Consider the following 24,102-nt stretch of genomic DNA (forward strand, 5'->3'; position numbering starts at 1 on the left):
GATAAGAATTAGCATGCACTAGGCCAGTGGCTTTCAAAAATTTTTCTCACCAGGCTGAACGTAAGAAATATAATTTAAAGTACAACCCAATGTCTACATAAATAAATATGCACTTTTGTATGTATGTGTGTGTTTATGTAGATGAAATGCATGATATCTGCTATTTCCTCTTCTCTTTTCATTTTTAAAAACAAGTGTTATTTGCCATCTGCTAAATTTTCATCATCCGTTAAAGGGGTTCAGACTGCAGTTTGCATTGGGCAATAGATAAACCAAGAAACATTTTTATGTAAGTAGTACCCAGTTTTCCCTTTGTCTTATGTGACTGTTTGGAAATGTTTTGTTTTCATTTCAAATTGATCTTTGAGAGTATTTTTCAGATTTCTGTATTAGCTGCTATTTTGAGAAATGATTCTTACAAAAAGTATGGATACATTATTTAGTAAAAATATACTTAATTTGTAATTTGTACAGCTCCTCTCAAGTGTGTGTGTGTTTTTTGAGTTCGGGTTCATTTCCTTTTGAAGGAGAAAGAGAGCCAGTAGTTGGGAGACAGAAATGAAACTGCAGTGGAGTGCAAGGCAGCCGTTGACTAATTTTGAGGTCTGAGCCACTCAGGACCAAGTGGATTGGGAACAGATTGTCAGAAATCTGAATTCCTATCTCCCCCAGCTGTTCTAGGATTTAACAGGCCAGGAATTATGCATATATTCAGTTAGCTAGAGTGTGACAGATATGCCCCATGAAAAATGTAACGTGGAGACTCCTTTAAATGGTTGATCGATTACCTTTGAAACCATGTAATGTTTTACACTAGAACCAGAAGACCCAGGAAATAACTCTGACATTTAAAAATATGATGATTCTCTAGTTTTAAAGTTTGTACATTTTGAGAAAGCTCTTTTTAGCTTAATGTTAGCAAAGCAGCTGCTGTTTGAATTTACTTTGTAAAACACTGAATTATTCATTTCCATAAACAAAACTTCCTTAGTAATTATTTAGCATTAATTTATTTCTCTTTATTTCAATCAACCCTGTTGACATTCTGTTTTAAAATTAAAAATATTCTTTGTGGAATCTAACAAACATGACTCTGACAGCTACTTTCTCTACTTCTGTTTCCTATGACAGAAAATTTCCAAATCCTTTTTTATTTTTATACTTAGAATATTTTATATCTTAATTTAATTTTTATTGTTTAGTTTTATTATTTTAATGAAAGTTACTAATAAGATACAGGTCAGAAGTAAAATTCTTATTTAGCATTGTTTTCTGTAAAGTGGCTTCTTAAGACCAAGCCTGATGTTTGACTTGTTAAATTTTACCACAATGCATGAGTATAACAAACAGTATTATACTGGATTCTGAAAATGTAAAATTATTAGAAGTAGTGTAAGTAATTCTTCACTTCAGCAGGTGTACTCACAGACTGACTAATAGACAAATTAGTAGGAGAGGAAAGGTAGCGAGTGTAGTTCTGTGTTTCTTGGGACCCTTCCACCTCTGTGCAAACGTGGGGACGGTCCTTTAGCTGTCCTCTGGCTCTCTGCGGCCATGGCGGACCCTTGTGCCTCTCTGCCGTCTGCACACTCGCCCCCCGTGTGGCATTGCCACCTTGTGACGTGCGTTGTGTTTTCCATGTTGCTGCTCAGTTTTCTGTCTCACTGCTCTGCTGCTCCATTGGAAACTTCAGGAGGGCAGCGAAGAGACTGCTTTCGAGGTTACTGAACGTCTGATGACGTCAGAGAGGGTGGGATGAAGCGGTGCGATGGTAAAGAATCCCCCTGTCGAGGCAGGAGATGCAGGAGACGTGAATTCGATCGCTGGGTCAGGAAGATCCCCTGGAATAGGAACTGGCTTCCCACTCGAGTAGCCGTGATTGGGAAATCCCCTGGACAGAGAGCCTGGTGGGCTCCAGCCCATGGGGCTGCAGAGCTGGGCGGGACTGAGCAGCTGAGCACACACACACAGTGTCACAGAGGAGGGAAGGAGTCCGTATTGATGCTGTGGAGTAGCGTCCCTCTGAGTGAAGCACCCCTTAGCTCGGGTGCGCCTGGCAGCTCACGGTCAGGGAGGTTCAGCAGCCCACACGGTGTCCACCCAGTGAGGACCTGAAGGGAACATCGGCGCAGTGAAGACTGCATTTTGATGCCCTGTCGTTGATTCGCAGAAGGAGTGTTCTCCATCCATCTCAGCCTTGTAGGACTGTGAAAAGGCTGAGGCCTGCGGAGTAGGAGGTCAAGGAGTTAGAGATGGGAACACCTCCATCGCATTCCTCTGCTTCTAGGGCGGCGATGCTAATTTAGCATCTGTAGGAGGCTTCTGCTTTAGTGGTTGTCCAGTGAGTGATGGTAGGCTTCAAGGGGATTGCCACATGTGTGTATTTACTCTGAACTGTTCACGAGAGCCTTTCAGGCTGCTGACACAGACCATCGGTCTTCAGCCAGAAGCCACTGTGCAGGCGTATGTGTTTCGTATTTCGTGTTTCCTCCGCATGGTGTCTTAGAAATAAAGTTAACTGAGCTACTTAAAATTGTGAGATTTTACATAAAACAAAAATTCCAGCTTAAGAAGAAGCATGAATCCGTGGGTCTGGCAATGCTCTTTCCATTCCTGCAAGGCAGACAGTATCTGGGATAGAGCAACAGCTCCACCTTTAAACGTGGGGCGCGTGCACTGGCTCGGTAGTCTTAGTGCTGGTGCTGTGACTTTTATATTCATGTGAAATATTTTACGTTATAAATACACTATTTTATACATGTATTCTATATAATATGTACATAATGCTTATATTAGACAGTTACTTCTCTGAAAACACATTTCAGTTATAAGAGAATCAAGCAGATGTCTGTATGGTTCAAGAAAAATAGGAAAGAGTCTTCCATGAAAGTCAAGAATATTCTTTGAGTCTGACATGCAAATGGCCCAACTTCATGTCGCATAGGTAGCCCCAGCCTCAAATTTACAAGTTTCTGGAGAGTGGCCTATCTTAACAAATTCTGGGTTTCATGCCCCTAGTTTGCGTCTGTAAGTAACTCCTTTGGCTGTTTCTCATGGGATATTTTGGAAATCTACATTTCTAGGTTAATTTACTTAATTTTTTGGTTCTTCAAATTCTTTTCTGGGACATGATAGCTAAGACATGAGAAAAGGTGCATCTAAGGTAAGTAACGCCTATGAATTATTCAGTATATAGGAATAACCTCTATTGTGAGGTTTAAAAATAATAGATAATAAATAAATGCTTCATATATTTTATGTAAAATACATCTTTACAATAGAATATTTTACATATTATATATAATATACATAATATATATAATAAGCAATATTTGGCATGCATTAAATACTCTAAATTGTATTATTATTTTAAGTTCTAATAATTAGTACATTTAACAGTGATTTTGCTTTATTAAATGTATTGTTTAAAATTTGAAATTTTTCTGTCATTTTCATATGAGTTAGTTGAGTTTGCTAACAAGACAAACAATGCTTCTGTTCAGTCGACCCAATGAATAATTTAACTTTCCCCTTCTCCATCTTGGATTTGAAGAGTGCTCAGGAGTGAAAAGGGAGGAAGATGTGTCTCATGTTCTTTTTAGAAGTGTAGGTTACAAGTGTGTAAGCATCCTAAAGCATTCACTTTAGGATTCACTAAGTTTTATCCTGCTCAGTACGTCCAGCTCTTTTTGGAAGAGTCAAAAAGTGATTTGGTTGTTTTTAGGTGTGTGCATGCTGTTTGGAGTGGTGATCATGGAAGGAGGGTGACCTGAACAGAACTGTTTCTTTTCTTTGGCTTCCTTGTAAATATCTGCACCTGAAACAAAAGACCCTCCAAGAGCAGTCAGTCTGTAGTAAAAGCACATTCCTAACTACCTGAGCTGATAAATAGTGAAGTTTGTTTCAAAAAAGTCAAGTTTATTTTATGTCAATTTTCTATTTGCCCTGTATAAGATATTTTTAATTACTTTATTCCATCTCCGTGTTCAAATTAATCAGATTCTGACTACATATTGGTGCTCAAATTAGAATAATTCTTTAATCAACTGTGTCATCCCCACCATGGTAGACTAGAATGGAAAAGCTACTCTTGGCATATTGAAGACGTGTGCATTTTATTTTCTATTGTAATTTAAAAGTAAAATCAGAAATATTGATTTCTACTTGACTGGAGAGATGATTTAGTTTGAATATCAGTCTGATCTTAATCAGGTGAGAATTAATTGAGTTGGAGGTATTAGATATTCAGTGATGTTAAGTGAACCATGGTCAATCTAGAGAGAAGCTTTCTTTTGTACTATGTTAGAATTATCAAATAGCCTATGCGCCACCATGTAAAATCATCTTTTCACGTTCATCTTTCTTGTCTCATTAAATGCACCACTAAATTCATTCTGTACCCAGTCTGATCTTTAAAGTAGCAAGCTAATGAACCACAATTTAATAGAAAATTAAAAGCATAATAATTTTGTCATAAAATGCTATTGTGGTCAGAATTTTCTAGTGATATATTTTCTAGTACCTAATTTTAAAAACCAAGTGATAAAACCTCTGTTTTTCAAGTATACCTGGGACTTAAAAAAATTAGTTTTACTTTTTTTCTGATATTCAACACTGCAAGAATCAAGTGAACAATACAGAATGGTTTTAATGTTTATTTCCAGAAATAGAGTATGTAGCATTATATTGGTCCACCACACGGCATGGGCTTTTTATTTATTTTAAGAGTGTGATAGCAATATCATAAGTGTTGTGAAAATATAAATGGTGAGATGACACCTCCATAGGACTCGCCCTTAAGTAGTAAAATTGTAAAGTCTTTAAATAACCTGCAGGCTGAACGGAAAGGATGGATTTGCCTTGTTAACTAGGGACACTACACTTATTAAATGTCTAATTAAATTTAGCATCACATGTCTTCTGTTCTTTTTCCTCTTTAAAACCGAGAATTGGGACCAGTTTATGAGCAAGGCAGCACGCGTCATCAGTGTTGGGTTTCTTCCATTTTGGCAGTTGGTGTGACCGTGTTACATTAAAAGAAAGCCAGGGAGTGTGGCTTTTGATGGTGTCTTTTTACCTTGGGTTAGGGCTCCACGTGGCATTGGTGGGGTGGGAATCGTAGGATCTCTGCAGCTCTGTAATTTGTGAAAAGGAATGCCCACATTTTTATTTGAGAACAGACAGCGTTTAATGAAATGAAGCCATCCAGGCAGAAGTGTCCGTTGACTGTGAAGAGTGGGGTGCTCTGTTGCAGGGAAGACAGGTCCCCGCCCTGTTGTCGCTAACGGGCAGTTCCGAGGAAATGGAAGAGGATTGTTGGAAAAAAAAAATCGAGAGAGATGCCCTCTCACTCTGCATCAAAGCCAGACCTCCTCTCTCCGCCTCCTCCGCACAAAGGTATTACTGTGTTCACTTTCCTTTTTTGAAATTACGTTTTGTAAGGTTGGCACAGGGCTAGACAGCACGATAGAAACCTGCTTCTTCCTGGTCCCCCCAGGCCCCAGGTTTCCTCCTGAGACCGGGACGGTCACTCGTCCCTTCCTGGTCCCCCCAGGCCCCAGGTTTCCTCCTGAGACCGGGACGGTCACCCGTCCCTTCCTGGTCCCCCCAGGCCCCAGGTTTCCTCCTGAGACCGGGACGGTCACCCGTCCCTTCCTGGTCCCCCCAGGCCCCAGGTTTCCTCCTGAGACCGGGACGGTCACCCGTCCCTTCCTGGTCCCCCCAGGCCCCAGGTTTCCTCCTGAGACCGGGACGGTCACCCGTCCCTTCCTGGTCCCCCCAGGCCCCAGGTTTCCTCCTGAGACCGGGACGGTCACCCGTCCCTTCCTGGTCCTCCCAGGCCCCAGGTTTCCTCCTGAGACCGGGACGGTCACCCGTCCCTTCCTGGTCCCCCCAGGCCCCAGGTTTCCTCCTGAGACCGGGACGGTCACCCGTCCCTTCCTGGTCCCCCCAGGCCCCAGGTTTCCTCCTGAGACCGGGACGGTCACCCGTCCCTTCCTGGTCCCCCCAGCCCTTCTGTATTGCACAAGCATTTGTCTGTATAGGTGTGTGTGTCTGTATAGGGGTGTGTGTCTGTATACGGATGTGTGTGTCTGTATAGGGGTGTGTGTGTGTGTCTGTATAGGTGTGTGTGTGTCTGTAGGTGTGTGTGTCTGTATACGGATGTGTGTGTGTGTCTGTATAGGTGTGTGTGTGTGTGTGTAGGGGTGTGTGTGTGTCTGTATAGGTGTGTGTGTGTCTGTAGGTGTGTGTGTCTGTATACGGGTGTGTGTGTGTCTGTATAGGTGTGTGTGTGTGTGTGTAGGGGTGTGTGTGTGTGTCTGTATAGGTGTGTGTATGTGTGTGTGTCTGTATAGGTGTGTGTGTGTATAGGTGTGTGTGTCTGTATACGGATGTGTGTGTGTGTCTGTATAGGTGTGTGTGTGTGTATAGGGGTGTGTGTGTGTGTAGGGGTGTGCGTGTGTGTCTGTATAGGTGTGTGTATGTGTGTGTGTCTGTATAGATGTGTGTATGTGTCTGTATAGGTGTGTGTGTGTGTGTGTCTGTATAGGTGTGTGTGTCTGTATACGGATGTGTGTGTCTGTATAGGGGTGTGTGTGTGTCTGTATAGGTGTGTGTATGTGTGTGTGTCTGTATAGGTGTGTGTGTGTCTGTAGGTGTGTGTGTCTGTATACGGATGTGTGTGTGTGTCTGTATAGGTGTGTGTGTGTGTAGGGGTGTGTGTGTGTCTGTAGGGGGGTGTGTGTGTCTGTAGGTGTGTGTGTCTGTATACGGATGTGTGTGTGTGTCTGTATAGGTGTGTGTGTGTGTGTGTGTGTAGGGGTGTGTGTGTGTGTCTGTATAGGTGTGTGTATGTGTGTGTGTCTGTATAGGTGTGTGTGTGTATAGGTGTGTGTGTCTGTATACGGATGTGTGTGTGTGTCTGTATAGGTGTGTGTGTGTGTGTGTATAGGGGTGTGTGTGTGTCTGTATAGGTGTGTGTATGTGTGTGTGTCTGTATAGGTGTGTGTGTGTGTGTGTCCTTGCTGTTTTCACTTTGAGTCTTGGAGATCGTCTTCGGTTGTGCACTTTCTTCAGTGGCCGGATAGAGCTTTGTGGTTTAGTGTTTCTACTCAGGCTGTTGGTGTGACTCTGTTGGATTAAAAGAAAGCCGATAAGTGGCTTTGAACAGTGCCAAGGCTACTTTTTACTTACATAAAGATATTTTTTGCTTCAGCTAAGAGAAAACAGGATGAGGAATGGCTCGTGATACGTCATTCTCTTAATGATTTTCTACAAATGATTTTTGTTATAAGAAAGGTGTAGTCATAGTTATTTTTGTATTTGAATTGTCCCCTATGTTTGCATATGAAGAACATAACTGTCTTTTCGAATGCTGTCTCTTGAAGGGAAATGCCAAGCTGTGTCAAATCGTCTTTTGGAGCAAAGCAAGGTGTCAGATACATAAGAAAATTTGGCAAACCAGCAGATTAGAAAGAGGGTGGGCAGGTTTTGTCCATGGTCTGGAAACCACATCCTGCGAGGAGGAGCCGTGTCCATGCTGGTTCTAACCAGGAGGAGGCACAGTAGGACTGTAACTGCCAGGGGTGTTTGATGGGGGGTAGCAAGAGCCTTAACTCTGGTTTCTTCCCGTCTTAAACCTCCCCCACGCCCCTCAACACACACGCACACCCCCCCCCCCACACACACACACCACCCCCGCCCCCACAGCGGAACCAGCTCCCTTGTTAGGTAAGGTGTCTGTTCCCACAGTGAGGTGAGTTAGGACTTTCTGAATTGAGGAAGGCTCTAGGGTTTGGGTTAGTGACATCTAAGTCCTTTCTTTTCTGGCCGTTTCCACCTGAGGAGTTGAGAACAAGGTCGTTTCCTGGCCCTCCGTGAATGGCGGTGAATTGTCACCACTGGCCCACACTTGTCCCCAGAATAGACTGTGAAGCCACCTGCAGGAATGGGGAGGTACAACAGGCTGGTTTGTTGCCTGCGTTACCTGTGTTATTTAGAGGGTTGGTCCTGCTTCTTATCGGGATGTTCAGAAGCATGGTGCCTTTGTTGGTTGCTCTGATGGGTGTGTGTTCGTGAATAGATCTTTTAACTTTAGAGGCTCGGGCGGGGTGGGGGCCAGAGGGGGAGCATGTAGCAGAATGTGCGGCGTGAACCAGATTGAGGCACTTAGCGTTTCTCTGGCTTTGTCACTGTCTGAGTCCTCCCCCTCTGTCGCTGTTAGTGATACTCACGGATTCTCCTGCTTGGGGAGGCTGACGGCCTCTCTCGTATGCGTCTCATTTGGGAGATGCTCTCCTTGGCCACAGCTCGGCTCTCCTGGCGTCTCCCTTTCCTATTCTGACGGCTCTTAGAACCCCAAGCACAGAACTTAGCAGTTTCTTGTAAACTGCTTGGAAAAGTCACTTTCTAATGTGTCAAATCCTGATTTTAAATATTTAAATATATTTTATAGGCATTCTGGAAAAGGAGGTGTGGAGCCCCGGGGTAAGGTATCTGGCATTATTTTATTTTAGATGATGGCTCAGGAGCACAGCATCAGCGCTGTAAGCTGTAGCTTTCCTCCCCAGAGGCGGTGACAGAAGGACTGAGCCGTCCCCCCAGCGTCCTGGGTCCAGTGGTGACCTTGTGTGTGGGGACTGGCAGGGCTTCCGGCACTGCTGCGACCGCGAGGACTTCTGCCCAGTGTACAGGAGTCTCCCGTGTCCTCACTGTGAAGAGGAGTCCCTGGGATTCCATAGGATTCCATAGGCGTTACGGATTTTTTCAGGGACTAAAAGGCCCGGTTCCGGGCTAGTCCCTGCCACACTGTCCGTCTTGGAAATGTATGATGTCACCTACTGAAAGCTCAGTGTCCTCGTCTGGCAAATGAAGGTGATGAGAGTGCTTATCTGTTAGGTTTTTGTAAAATTCAAGTGAGCTGATGAAAGTGCTCATCGTGTCTGGTACGTAGTGAATACCCAGTGTATGTCAGTGGCCATTATTGGTTTGATTTTGTTGCTGTTATTATTAACATCTTTAAATACCTTGCAAGAAAAAATTATGAAATCACATAGGAAAATGGAAAAACAAAAACTCCACCTGAAGTATAGTTTATTCTAATGGAGATATAGATCCTGCTGAGCAGTTAATGTATTATTAGCCTTTGTTAGAAACCATCTCTGTTCCAAGAGCTACACGCTAAGGGCTCCTGGTCAGAATCACAGTGTGTTCCCATTGAACTTCATTCCAGTACATGGAGATGAGGAATCTGAGTATCTCATCAGCAGCCTCCTGTCTACATCTGACCTGAAGTGCAGGGAACTAAACACGCTCAGGGCTGCCTCTTTCAATACGGCAGCCACTGCACACACGTCACTGTTTAACTTAATTAATTACAAAGACACATTCAGTTCCTCAGTTGCATTCAGCCACATTTCGACTGCTCAGTCATCCTACACGGCTCATGGTGGCGCTATGGGAAAGTGCAGAGAACACCTCTATCGTTGCAGAAAGTTTCACTGGGCCATAGAAAATAACATGAGCTATATTTATAATTTTAAACTATAGTAAAGTAAAAATCACTCAGTCGTGTCCGACTCTTTGCGACCCCATGGACTGTACAGCTCATGGAATTCTCCAGGCCAGAATACTGGAGTGGGTAGCCTTTTCCTTCTCCTTAAACTGTAGTAGCCATGTATTTTTAAATGTGACATTAGTTTTGAAAGGTAAGCTTAATTGTAATGTTATAGTTATTTGTGTATTAAATAAATAGTATCTATCTTATTAGAGCATCCCTGGTGGCTCAGACAGTAAAAAATCTGCCTGCAGTGCGGGGAACCTGGGTTCAATCCCTGGGCTGGGAAGATCCCCTGGGGGAGGGTGAGACAACCGGCTCCAATATTCTTTCCTGGAGAATCCCAGGGACGGAGGATCCTGGCGGGCTACAGTCCCTGGGGTCAGAGTCAGACCCGACTGAGCGACTCAGCGCAGCACAGCACATCTGTCCTATTAGCGAGCGATCAGCATAAAACCTGTGGACAAGATACTTTGTTACATTTTTCATCCTAAGCTCCCACAATTCAGTATGTCTTTTTTTTTTTTAAAGATGTTTTTGAAGTCTCTATTGAATTTGTTACAATATTGCTTCTGGTTTTGGTTCTGGCCACAAGGCCTGCCAAACCAGCTTAATCTTTGTACCACCAGGGGAACCTCCAGTGTGTCTTTCATACTCACGGTCTTGTATATACACGGAGGTTCAGACGAGGCACGTTGCAGACCTTGCTTGGTAGCCTTGTGTGTAGGGCTTAGAGGGCTACAAACCCAGGCTGACCAAATGAAGATAACTGTTTGGTATTATTGAATTCCTTCGTGCATCTGCCACTGTATTATAAGCACATTGAAGTTAGGAACCATATTTTGCATTTAATGAATACTTGATTAAATCAAAGAAATAAGTGTCCTGGAAATAAAAGGTATGTTTAATGCATCTGTGATAAGGAGCAAGGATTTTTGTTTGTTCTAATCCTCTCCGTGACCTTATGTGAATCAAAGATATTCCTAGACAACAGAATGTCGCAAAGTCTTAACATAAACACTAACAGGTGGCTTTCTCTCCTCATCTTAGCATTCGGCAATCATGACCATGCCTTCTTTAATCCATACTGTCCTAGAAAAGGTAGTCATCTGTGGATACCTTTTATTTCTTAATTTTTCTATTTAAAAATCATATTCAAAAAAATTTTGAAAACAAAGGAAGAGTGACCTTAAAATTGTAATAATAATTAACTATAGCTGTACCAGTTTTTATTCTGTATTTCCTTGTTATGAGAGTTTTATACTTGAAATGGGCAGTGTTGCCTGAATGAAACTAAGTGTTCATCGTGCACCTGCACACACCTGTCTCGTCAGCACCGCACCAGGTCCCAACACGCCTCCAGTTGGCCCTCTGCACCAGCAGCCCTGGTTCTTCCTGTGCTTGCTTTCATAAAATACGATGCTTTTGAAAACATCGGTGGCTACTAAGTTTATTTTAAGAGAAGATAGTCATCTTTTTTGCTCCTTAATTTTTAAGAATTTTAGTGTTTTGACGTATACATCCCATCCCATAAATGCTGTTTCCTTTGATCGTCTTTGTTTATAAGCAGGCGTAAGTATTTGGGTCACATACACAGCAGCATAGAAGATGGGAGAATGCTGCCGTCTGCCCCCCCAGGGGGATGTGCCGGGTCCTGTTACAGGACACCAGGTGCCTCTTCTCAGGTGACTGTGGGACGAGGAGGCCTTATTTCCTTTTTGTCTGCAGAGTTTGTTGCTTACTCATCTGTTGCTGATTTTTGAGAAGTTCACCTGGGATACTGTCCTCTGAAGATCCTAGGTGGTGGTTGTGTTGATAGCAGGTGATGTTGTCGCTGTCGGCAGAATCTGGAGCTCTGCTTTCAAGTCTCAGCATGCGTTTTCTGATCCATCTAATAAATGAGAAGCATCCTTTTGTCACTGTTCCTTCTTCTGCTACAGGCAGTGTGGTTAGTTCATTATGGCGGCTGCCACAAATTACACACATTTAGTACCGTAAACGGAGAAGGCAATGGCACCCCACTCCAGTCCTCTTGCCTGGAAAATCCCACGGACGGAGGGGCCTGGTGGGCTGCAGTCCATGGGGTCGATAAGAGTCGGACACGACTGAGCGACTTCACTTTCACGCATTGGAGAAGGAAATGGCAACCCACTCCAGTGTTCCTGCCTGGAGAATCCTGGGGACGGCGGAGCCGGGTGGGCTGCCGTCTGTGGGGTCGCACAGAGTTGGACACGACTGAAGCGCCTTAGCAGCAGCAGCAATCCCATAAGACAACACAGATGTGTGACATCACAGTCTGTAACTCAGGGGTGACCCCGGTCTTCCTGGGTTAACATCCACATGTTGGCAGAGTGCGTCCCCTTCTGGAAGCTCAATGAGAGAGTCTGTTTCTTTGCCTTTTTCAGTTTCTAGAAACTGAAACTCTTAGCATGAGCTGCTTAACAAAAATAACATAAACCGATGATTCATAAACAACAAAACTTCATCCTCCCAGGTTTAGATGCTGGAGGTCCTAGCTCAGGGTGCTAGCTTGGTTGGTTCCTCATCCGGGCTGCAGACCTCACTGAGGGAGCAGAGAGCAAGCCACTCTCTCCTGACTCCTACCAGGGTGTTGCTCTGTTTATGAGGATCCACCCTCCTGACCGTATCTCATCCTGATTCCTCCCAAGTCCCCACCTCCTAATATCATCACGTGGCAGGTTAGTGGTGGGGGCGGGGGCAGTAGGGTTTCAACCCCTGGATTTTGTGGGGATACAGATATTCCATTATGAGGCACCCTACTTATTTATTTTTGTCTGGTGTCCTCTTTTTCCATTGTTCAAGCTGCCAAGGTGACATCTCTCCATCCCCACTCCCACCATCACGTCTCTCTCTGCGTCTGTGCCTCCCTCTTCCCTTTCTCAGGACCCTAGTGATTCCTTTGGGCTCAGACGGATAATCCAAGATAATCTCCTTATTTGAAGGTCAGCTGATTAGTAACTGTAATTCCCCTTTGCCATATAACCTGACACATTCATGGGGTTCAGGGAGTAGGATTTGGAAATCTTTGGGGTCTGTTATTCTACCTAATATAATCAGGAAGTGAAAAAAAAAATCTGAGATCTTAACTGTGTTCAAGGAAAGCAAACATCAAAAAGACTTCTTTTCTATATTGATAAATGATGATGTAATATGCCAGATGATCCAGTAAGAAAACTGATAAAAGTGGTTTATTTCACTGTTGCATCGTTCTTCCAGCTGATTCCATCATTGTGTTTTTTTATTTTAGTCAGTTTTAGCATAGTTGAAAATAATTGATGAGTCATGATGAAAGAAGTCCTAGGATGACCTAGTAAAAAGTTTCAAAATGTAGGAAAAAGATCATTTAGTCTATGTTGTGTCTTATCCTTACACAAAGTTTTAGTGAGTCTATATGATAATTGCGAGATAGAAATGAGCTTTATTATATTACAAAGTATATCTGTTTTCTTTGGTTTTTTGGAAGGCTTCTCAGAAAAGATGAAAATCATAAAATATCTTTAAAATAGTTAGAAGTACTCTAAGAAACTCAGAAATTAAACTTGGGTCCAGTGGACCCTGATCTCTGCTCAGAGGGTCAGCCTCTCGGCCCCCTTCCCTTCTGTGATGCCCCGAGGGCCTCGTCCTGAGGCTCCCCTGTCTCTACTGACCCGTAAATATGGCAAAACCTAGCGGTGCCCTGGGCCCTCTTTACTTTTCCTTACTTTTCATAAGTGACTGCTGCCACACCAGTGTCTTTGACTTGCCTCAGCCGCATAGCGCTGAGGGTTTTCTGGACAATCCACTTGGGTGTCTCGCAGGCTTCTCCCAGCTGGGTGTGTCTGAAACACGTGCTGATCTTCTTCCCCGCCTTGCGCGTTCCTTTCCTGGTGTCTTGAGACATCAGGCCGCGCCGTCTGCACCCAGCGGAGGTGTCGGCATCATCCTCGACTCCCTGTCTGTCGCCCTGTGACTTGGCAGTGTCCCGATGTCCGTCCTGGGGCCCTGGGAGCTGTCTGCACCTCGCCAGAGCCACTCCCTGTCTTTTGCCCCCTGGGCGTCTCTCGGTCTGATTACTGTGCTCAGTTCTTCACCGGATTCCCTGTTACCCCACCTCTGCCTCCCTTCCAGCGCATCTGGTTCTCTGCAGAAGAAACTCTGATCATGCCGTTCCCCTGTGCAAAACCCTTCTGAGGGCTTCCCCTGCCCCAGGACAGAGCCCGACGCTGAATGCTGCCTGCGAGCATCACTGGCGCACGCATGTCCCACTCCACCTCCCATCCCCAAGTGGAGTGAATGAGTGGTATTTTTATGAGCCTGTGTATAAGCACTGAAAGAATTCATGAAAACAAAATTTTAATTTAATCAGTTAATGCCTATGAAAGCCTGTCCTAACTCTGGCTCGTGCCTGGTGCACAGTAAAGACAAGTGTTAGCTATTGTCGTTGTTACTATTATGAGGCAGGAATGTAAGTGACTTTTTTCATTTTCATTATGCTCGGATAATTGAAGAAATAAATGATATGAGATTAACTTATACATACTGCTGCTGCTGCTGGTAAGTCACCTCAGTCGTGTCCGACTCTGTGCAACCCCATAGACGGCAGCCCACCAGGCTCCCCCGTCCCTGGGATTCTCCAGGCAGGAACACTGGAGTGGGTTGCCATTTCCTTCTCCAATGCAGGAAAGTGAAAAGTGAAAGTGAAGTTGCTCAGTCGTGTCTGACTCCAAGCGACCCCGTGGACTGCAGCCCACCAGGCTCCTCTGTCCATGGGATTTTCCAGGCAAGAGTTACTGGAGTGGGGTGCCATTGCCTTCTCTGAACATATACATACTACTATATATAAAATAGATAATGAAAAAGGACCTATTGTGTAGCAGAGCAAACTCTAAGCAATACTCTGTAATGACCTATATGGGAAAAGAACCTGAAAAAGAGTGGGTATGTGTATACGGATGACTGACTCACTTTGCTGCACACCTGAAACGAATGTGACGTTATTCATCAACTATACTCCAATCAAAAGTGAGAAAATAAAAAAGAAACAGATAAATGAAATATTTGCAGCTGGATCCTTTCCTAAACATTGAAGTGATGGCATGGTTTGGTGATTTCCCCGTCTGCAGTGTTTTCGACTCAGCTTTGGAAACGGAAACACTTTGAAGGCGTGAGTGGAGTTAAGAAGTCACTGCTCGGTGACTGTGCCTCCTGAAAGATGAGGTGGCCTCCGCGTGTTGTTTTCCATTGAGTGATTAATTTTATGGATCTCTCGAAAAATTGTCTATGAAATTTCGTTGTTGTCAGAATCTTTGCTGGCAGATGATTTATGCATCATTTCAAGTACATTTCTGTTTTTATTTTTATCTAGTTCTCTATAAGGAAGCAGTTTTATACTTAAGATTTCCTGTTGTGCAGTTGATGAAATGTTTTGAATTGAAGGTGATTTAAAAATCTGCTCGCTACATTTCTTTAGTAAGCAAGGCCTCCTAAATGTCTTTCCTTTCGATTAAATTGAAGTTCCAGATTTAAAAGTGAGACCATCAAGATGGTGGTTTAGTGACAGACATATTACACAGAACTTACATGTTAAAAATTCTAAATTACCTTGGTACCTAAATAGAGCTCTACTTTTTATAATGCTGGAAACAAAATAGGTACTTTATTTAAGTACTTCACTGATTGAGGAAATAAAAGTACTAGAGAGTTAGAAATAAGTGCTATGTCTAAAGATAGTTGTACAAAAATTCATAAGCTCAGGATTGTTTAGAAAATATAGATTGTTAGAATTATAAAAGGAGTGGGTCTAGTCAGAAATATGAAACATTGGAATTACTTCTTTTAATCTGGTATGTTTTTAAATTGTTCTCTCTCATTGAATGCTATAGTCCTACCTGCATGACTGTGTCTGCAAAATTGTATGTTGCTTGAAACTGATGAAGTGTGGAAGGTCAGCCTTTCTGCTCCCATGCACACTTTGTTGCTCATCTTCAGCTTAATCAAGAAACCTAATTATGGCGGTTATTTAAATATTAAGATACATTCCAAAGTTCATAAATTAAATGAGTGAAAAGCAATGAATTCCAAACCATTTCTTTCTCTTACTGCTTTTATACAGAGTTTCCCTAAGTTTTTTCTCATATAAACTGGAAATTATGTATTCTTGTACTTAATTACAGTATGATTATTTTGCCCATTATCTTAGACTAAAGTTGGGAGAAGACTTTATCTCTGTTTTCAGTAGCTTCACCTGCTGAAAATTTTATCGTGTTCACAGAATGTTTACCCACAGTTTATTTAATATGGTGTTCAGTGGTTTCTTTCAGACAAAGGAGCGTTTACAAAAGAAAGAATTTCATGTTCTTGATATTTTAAAGAAAAAAAGTCTTGAATGCTGTCTTTAAGCCCAGACTGCCTTAAAGTTTGGAATAACTTTTTTTTTTTTTTTAAGTTTGGAATAACTTTTAATCATCTCTCTACTCTCATTCTTTACCGATATTAATTTGCATTACGTTAAGGTACGTATGAGTGAATGACAGTTCATTTTCATAGTCGTTAAAGGGGAATGTTTATTTACAGGTGTACAAACTCGGTAACACTTAATACTGAGAGACAGAAGTGATTTAAATTGGGCTTGTTTCAGAAAACCATTGTAGAAATCGGCTGGCGACATCACCATTATATGAATGTTTGCTAATGTGGTTTGAAAGAAGGATCCTCATTAAAATCTTGTTGCTAAACAAGTGACAGAAACCTTACAAACAGCTTGAGGCTTCGGGCCAGTCACAGTTGCTCCTGAAGAGATCTGGACAAGTGTGAAAATGCAGACACTGTGCCTTTATGGCCGTCGGAACACACACATGATATCTGGAGCCACTTCCCTACTTGAGGACGTTTTTAGTCACATTAGGGAAAACAGATCTTAACGTAAGTCAGTGCCTGAGCATTTGGCTGTGAATTTGTCAAGAGTCAGAGTACTGAGTGTTAAATTCAGAAACTGTATTGTCGGGAAGAGCCCTTGCGTTCGTGTTTTCTGGAAACGGACTGGGGTTTGGTCAACTCGCACATGTTTACGAGGGGAGGTCCCTGATGCTCACAATCTTCCTGTGGACGTCATCATCCGAGTGAGCCGGTCCAGGTCTCCGAATGACTGGGGCTACGAGGAGCCCGCCCACGGCCCGTCACCACCGTTGAACATTCGTCACCTCTGGATTGACTTTGTGTTCACAGTCCTTTTGAGGATAGCTCATGCTTTAATTCTTGCTTAGGATCGTAACCCTTGCCTCTAGAAAGGCAGGTCTCCCCATCAGGCTGTGTGGAGAGCAGTTAGCGTGTAAGGATGCGAATGACTTCCAGAGTGCAGGTTAGTGGACCTTCAGTGGGCCTGCTGCCTCCCCTCAGGACCTCCACTGAGAATGAACTGATCCTGCATTTGCTTTGCCTTTTTTTTTTTTTTAAAGTTTTTCCCTTTAGTTTTCTTATTTCTGCCTGGCTGTGCCGGCCTTGCGGCCGTGCGGGCTTCTCTAGCTCTGGGAGCGGGGGCTGCTCTCCAGGTGCGGTCTGTGGGCTTCTCACTGCAGTGGGCTTCTCACTGCGGTGGCCCCTCTTGTTGTGGAGCGCGGGCTCCAGGGTGCCAGGGCGTCGGTAGTGGTGGCTCCCAGGCTCTAGAGCACAGGCTCAGGAGTCGTGGTACACAAGGCTTGGTTGCTCCGCAGCATGTGAGATCCTCCCGGCTCAAGTATCGAAGCCGTGTCTCCTGCGCTGGCAGGCAGGTTTCTTTTCCATGAGTCACCAGGGAAGCCCCTGCTTTGCTGTTTTGCGTCACAGAGGACACAGGAAGTCCCCTTTGCTCTGATTTGGCCACACGCCCAGCTCATCAGCACAGAGGCCACAAGAGCATGTGTCGATGAGTGTACAAGATGCCTGATTCAGTTCAGGACTCAGAGCAAACAGTGGCAGTCCTGAGACTGGTGAACAGCGAGTTGAAGGAGCCCGTGATTTGAACTGGAGCATCTCTGCCCCCGTGGGTGTGACCAGACATGCCCTCCTGAAGTCAGGCCCCTCCTGCACCAGCAGGCCTGGTTCCCGCCCGCCCGCATTGTGCAGACTGCGCTGATGCTGCAGACAGACAGACATCCTTGCCTTAGGCCTCTTGGTCCAGCGGAGCCCCTCGAATTTCTTGTGCATTTACAAATGTCAGTCGTTTTCAGTTTGCTTGTGGTTTAAAGCCCCCATTTGTTACACATTACATGTCGTCATGGAGACTCCTGAAGTTATCTGCTTAAGATGATTATAAATCATATTCCTTAGTAGCTGGAAGGGTAAGAAGAGAATCCTGATAATTTTATATTAAATGATTACACAAGCTATTCTCCAGCTTCTTGGTGAGGGTGGTGTCGTATTTTCAAGTCTGACATGGACATGGCTGGTTGCAGATGGGAGGTGGCCGAGGCTGGGACCAGAGAGCACCGGGAGGGCAAAGGCTGAGACAGCTGGGGAGAGTCACTGCTGAAGCACGGGCGCCCCGTGCCCCGTCCCGGGGAGGGACTGAGCAGCAGGGCCGCCGTGGCTGGACTCTGGCCCCAGGGCTCTCTGGGTGGGGTTCCTGAGAAGGCAGGACCCCGAGGGGGCCAGTATGATTTGAAGGGCACACAACCAGAATGGAAATGTGATAGAAAGGCATTTGGATTCTGGGGCACCTCAGAGTTGACTCAGGAATGGGACGGGAGCCGTGGGATCAAAGTCAAGGACCGTGGCAGGTTGTCTGAAAGAAGCGGGGCTGAAGGATGCCATCAGGAGACAGAGAAACTGGACCTCAGGAGGGTTGTGTCTGACGCAGCCCCCTTCACTCTTCTACTCATTTCTTCCAGAATAGACTCTGTTATTTAAAAAAAAATTGGGAGGATAGTTGATTTACAATGTTGTATTAATTTCTGCTGTTCAGCAAAGTGACTCCATTTTATATATAAAAGTTTATGGGTGTATATATATGTCTGTTTGTGTGTGTGTGTATATATATATATGTTTATGGGTTTCCCTGGTGGCTCAGTGGTAAAGAACCTGCCTGCAATGCAAGAGACGCAGGAGACGCGGGTTCGATCCCTGGGTCAGGAAGATCCCCTGGAGGAGGGCACGGCAACCCACTCCAGTGTTCTTGCCTGGAGAATCCTGTGGACAGAGGAGCCTGGCGGGCCACAGTCCATGAGGTCGCAAAGAGTCAGACATGACTGAGTGAGCGCACACACACATACGTGTGTGTGTGTGTGTGTGTGTATTCTTTGTAAAATAGTCTTTTCCATGACGGTTTATCACAGGACTCTGACTGTAGCTCCCTGTGCTGTACACTGGGACCTTGTTGTTCATCCATAGAGTATATGCTTCCTCTCTACAGACAGACCCTGGAGATGCTGTGGGTTTCGCTCCAGACCAATGCAAGACAGTATCACAATGGAGCAACTCACACAAAGTCTTTGGTTTCCTAGTGCATATAAAAGTTATATTCACACTGCATTGTAGTCTATGAAGTGTGCGATACATTACGTCTAAAAAACACTGTACATGCCTTCGGTAAAGATACTTTATTGCTAAAAAATGGTCACGCTCCTCTGAGCCCTGATCCTGAACGAGGCGTAATCTTTTTGCAGGAAGAGGGTCTTGCCTTGATGTTGGTGGCTACTGTCTGATCAGGGTGGGTGGGGTTGCTGAAGGTGAGTAAGATAGCAATAATAAAATTTGCTGCATAGGACTCCTCCTTTTAGGAACGATTTCTCTTCTGCCTGCAGTGTGCCAGTTGGTGGCATTTGGTTCGGTGGAGAACTTTCAAAATTGGAGTCAGTCCTCTCAAACCCTACTGCTGCTGCTTTATCAACAAAGTTTATGTAATATTCTAAACCCTCTATTGTCATTTCAGCAAGCTTTATAGCATCTTCACCAGGAATAGACTCCATTTCGGACACCACAGTCTTTGTTCATTCTTAAGAAGCAACTTCTCTGGTCAAGTGTGGTCAGGAGACAAAGCAGTCCATCCCATCTTTAGGCTCCACTTCTAATTCTAGCTCTCCTGATGTTTTCTCCGCGTCTGCAGTTACAGTAGTAACATCAGAGATCACTGATCACAGGTCACCATAACAATTATAATGCTGAAAGAGTCTGAAATACTGCAAGAATTACCAAAGTATGACACAGAGACATGAAGTGAACAAATGCTGTTGGAAAAATGATGCCGATAGACTTGCTTGGTGGAGGGTTGCCGCAAACGTTCGGTTTGTGAAAAACGGCATGTCTGCAAAGCAGTAAAATGAAGTACGTCTGAGTCAGAAACCCTGCTTCGTCTCTGCATTCTCTGTGTCACTGTGAAGCCAACTCCCGCTTCCCCTCGGGTCCCCTCCCTCCTTTCACGTGCAGGTCTGTGGCACATGTACTGTGTGTGCGCCAAGCAGTCTAGGCATAGATGTTAAACGAAGGAAGATTTTAGAGCTGCTTACAATTATAGAGATGTAATTACAGACCATTTTTTCTCTTCCACATTTTTTATTTCAGATTTCACTAAGTGTTGCAAGGACTCTGGAGTCCTTATGGTAGTAAAATGCCGGAAAGAAAATTCTGCCCTGAAAGACTGTCTAACCTCTTAGTAAGTAGTTACCTTGGTGTTTGTGTTCCTGCGCGCGTGTAATGTGTTGGGGGTAAGAGTGTGTTATCACCGTGTGTCGTATGTTCTGTACTTCTCCCCTACCAGGCTCGTCATGTTGCTGGCTGAGTCTAGAATTTTAATTTGGTAAAGATGCTTCTAAGACAAGTGATACAACATATTAATGAAGGGTCTTTTCAAGTTATGTGTTTGTCAGCATTTTATCTGATTAAAATATTAGGTCAGCCACAAAAATACAAGATTTTTCATAGGATTTAATAAATGCCTTTTCATGAACAGGTTAATCTTTTGAATATATTATGCTTATGTTTATCTTGTAATGAGAAGGTAATTTTACCAGCCTTAGGATCTTTTGGATGAATATAATTTAACTTCTAGGAGAGTTGTAATAAATCAAACGAAGGAAACAAAGGTATATTTAGGTTTCTGAAGTTAAATTACTTTTAAAAATAGTTTTTGAATGTGTTCACTGATCCTCCGTTGTAGTTTGTTGAGTCTTAAAGTAAAAATGTGTGGAGTTCTTTGAATGCGGGTGCTTTCTGCTCATCTCCCCAGATTTCATCATCAGCCACGTTATTGACAGCTAGCGTGGTGGATGCAGAGCTTTCGTGAGTAGGTAGCTGGCAGTCGTCTGTGAGATCAGACAACTGTGAGGTCAGATCAGATCAGTCCCTTCTGTGCTCTGCTCCCCTGGCCTGCGAGCATCTATGTCAGATACTTCTTAGATGATTACATAAAAAGAAAGTGGTGATTATTGGAATCTTAAATTGTTTTCTTTTTTGATAACAAATAACGCACACATGGATTTACACACTCTTGTAGAATACTGATTATCTGCATTTATAGATAAGGAAACATACTCCAAGTCCACATGTCTTTTCTCAAGTTAATAATAAATAAAAACAATTCTAATAGCTGCTCTTTTTTATGAGCCCAGACCTGCACTGAGTATTTAACTATGGAGAAATAAGAGCTCTGGTCCCTAGAGCTCCCAGGATATACTGGATGAATATGAACCTCTTGCACGTCTGTGTGACCGAATTTGTTAAATTCCGTGTGCACACTATTAATGGCTTTTGACACCTCAGTTGCAGTCTCCGCTGTGCCTGTTACTCTTAGTTGGGACAGGGTGGCCCTGAAGCTGGGAGCAGGACTGTAGGGAGGGCGGCGGGCTGGGGTCTCCTGGGTGCCCCGGGTGTAGCCCTCCCGTGCCCTGGGCAGGGTCCTTGCCCTCCAGCAGAGGATTATTCCTCATGTGGGAGCCCATCGCTCCAGCACTGGGCACGTGGAGGGTGTGGGTGCCAGGCACTCAGTGGCTGCTGGCTCTTGTTACAAGTTCGTCTGTGTTCTTTTCAGCTTCTGTTCTGTGAATATTAATCACTGGAATATCCCGCCATCTCTCGCCCCTGAGAGCGGGAAGGGAGGTGCTAGACCACCCAGGGGGTTGGGGTTGGGGGGAGGCTGCCGCTGCTTGGAAGAGAGAAGAGTGAGGGGAACCGAGAGGAGGGGTGGACACTGTGGGAAGGGGTGAGAGCTACCGAGGACGGATTCTGCTTGACCGCGAGTCTCCACCAGGGGGCTCGGTGCTAAAGAACCCGTCTGCCAGTGCAGGAGATCTCACCCTGCCAGAGAGATGCGGGTTTGATCCCTGGTTCGGGAAGATCCCCTGGAGGAGGAAACGGCAACCCACTCCAGTGTTCTTGCCGGGAGAATGCCTTGGACAGAGGAGCCTGGAAGGCTATGGTCCATAGGGTCACAAAGAGTTGGATACGATTAAAGCGACTTAGCACTAGCACTACGAGTCTCAGCATACTTGAAGAAAGACTGTTTTTTCGTCTTTGCACATGAGGCGCCTTTGCTGTACCTACTGTGGACATTTTGTGGGTGGAACCACTGCCCTCTTGCATCTCTGCCCGGTGACACGGGAAGCATTGACAGTGTGTGTTCTTGTATTTCTCCCTGCCTCATCTCGCTCGTCCCTCAGTGACCATGTCTGGCTTCTGCCCTCCCCCCGGAACTGTGTTTCCAAAGGTTCCGGCATGTGACTTTCACATTCTTTCATCCAGTCTCCCCAGAGTCTCACCCACTTCCTCTCCACCTTTTCCTCCTTAACCTCTTCCTGGAAGCTACTTCCCCAGGGTCTCCTCTCCATCTTCAATCTGAGAAAGCTCAGTCTGCACCCGTGGAATTCAGTGCTTCCTGGAGGTCGTGGCATTTCTCTGCTTCCTCCTACGGCTCCCATACTGAACTCAGCTCCTCTGCCTCCTGCCTCGTGTCTTTGTGAACTCTGATTGTCTAGGACCCAGGACCCTCCTGGTCTCCTGACTGTTGACTGCATTTCCCGTCTCTCCCAGCCCCACTGCATCCTTTTCACCAGCAAGTTGACTCCTTAGATCGTTAGGCCTGGTCATTGCTTGTGTGGATGACTGTAGTAGTTTGTCTATTGGGCGTCCGGCCTCTAGCCTTGCTGTCCCCCGCCCCCCCAGCCTGTGTGTGCCCCGCACCGAGACTCACCCGCGGCCCCAAGCTGCTCTGTTAACAGTGTGGGGCAGCTTGGGCTTTTGAGTGGGGCAGGAGTGGATTGCCGTGATGTGGGCCTCGCCTTTCCAGCTGCATCTCAGGCCCTTTCTCCAGCCTGACCTGCTGTCGTGGTGCCAGCTACAGGTAGTTCTCCACACAGCCCAGTTGCCCTCCTCTGTGGGTCCCTCCTCGTGGGCCTTCTACATGGACTTCTGTCGGTCCTTCACAATGCAGCTCACACGTCTCCCCGACAGCCCCCCTTGCCCCTCTTCAGCCTGTCTCTCCCTGGCACACTGGGCCACACGGCGAGCTGTGTGCTGGCTGTGACGTCTGCTCACACGGGCCTGAAGACGGGGGCCCTGCTCCCCACTGTCCTGCCCTGGGACATCGCTAGTCAAGACAGAACCGTTAGGGGGTTGGGTTTTTTTTTTCCCTTTCATTTGGTAGCCTCATCTTTACAATGAATTTATGACTATTACTAAAAAACCTACTTGTAAAGATTGTGCTTGATGAACTGGATGTTTGAATTTATTATTAAAGCAGGCTTATATTACATGCGTGCCAAGTGATTGGCTTTAAAAGATTTTTGTTTTCCTTCCCGCAGCTATAAAGATCCAGCCTTTTATGAAGAATGCAAAATGGAATACCTGAAGGAAAGGGAGGAATTTAGAAGAACTGGAATTCCTACCAAGAAAAGGCTACAGAAGCTTCCCACAAGTATGTAGCAAATATTCAAGATGATGCTCAGGAACGCCAGTGTTCATGGGAGTCAGTCACCTGAAATGGACTCAGGGACGTGCGTTTCCTTCATCCTTAATGATGGAAATAACTTTATGTGAAATAAAGATTTTTCTTCAACCTCAAAGGTAGTGACTGGTAAGAGTGAGCAGGGAACTGGGGCGTGGTCTGCTTGGTCGTAATGGGTTTAAATAGGTGACCTCACAACTCGAGTTCTCTAACAGCAACACTGAATTTTAGGTTTCCACACGAATATCACCCGTCAGCGTGTGGACTGATCATGGAGCCGGAAGTGACTAAAGGGGAGCGGGAGTGGACAGTCTCCAGAGGAGTTACTAACTGGGCGGTGTAGCAGGGTGGTCATGAGCCTGGCTTGACCATGTTATTAATAACTAAGCAGCTGTGGATGTAAGTAGTCTCCATAGAGTTACAAAGACTGGATGTGAGGATTCGCAGTTAAGTAGAATATGCAGGACGGTGTCTTGGACGAGGTAAATGCACTTCAATAACTATTGGTAGTGAAGGCTTATTTGGAAACAGATCAGTGCTTATGCATACATTAGTTTTACTTACCTCTTTTTTTTTTTTAACGTACCTGGCTGCATCAGGCCTCGCTTGCGTGTGTGGGCTCTTTCATTGCGGGGCA

General features: G+C 44.8%; 1 protein-coding gene across 3 annotated transcripts in view; it reads left to right on the forward strand.

The window, feature by feature from the left end:
• CMC1 (C-X9-C motif containing 1) overlaps positions 1-23,583 on the forward strand; it is an 81,051-nt gene extending 57,468 nt beyond the window's left edge. For all 3 annotated transcript variants that reach the window (XM_081526968.1, XM_081526967.1, XM_081526969.1), the window contains exons 3-4: positions 20,090-20,180; positions 23,323-23,583. In XM_081526968.1, the coding sequence (XP_081383094.1) occupies positions 20,090-20,180; positions 23,323-23,443 (212 nt within the window). In that variant the 3' untranslated portion in view covers positions 23,444-23,583. The remainder of the gene's footprint in view (positions 1-20,089; positions 20,181-23,322) is intronic.
• The last annotated feature ends 519 nt before the right edge of the window (positions 23,584-24,102 follow it).

The sequence above is a fragment of the Giraffa tippelskirchi genome, chromosome 9 (genome assembly GCF_054371585.1).
Source record: "Giraffa tippelskirchi isolate mGirTip1 chromosome 9, T2T-mGirTip1v1.2.pri, whole genome shotgun sequence".
Classification (NCBI taxonomy): domain Eukaryota; kingdom Metazoa; phylum Chordata; class Mammalia; order Artiodactyla; family Giraffidae; genus Giraffa; species Giraffa tippelskirchi.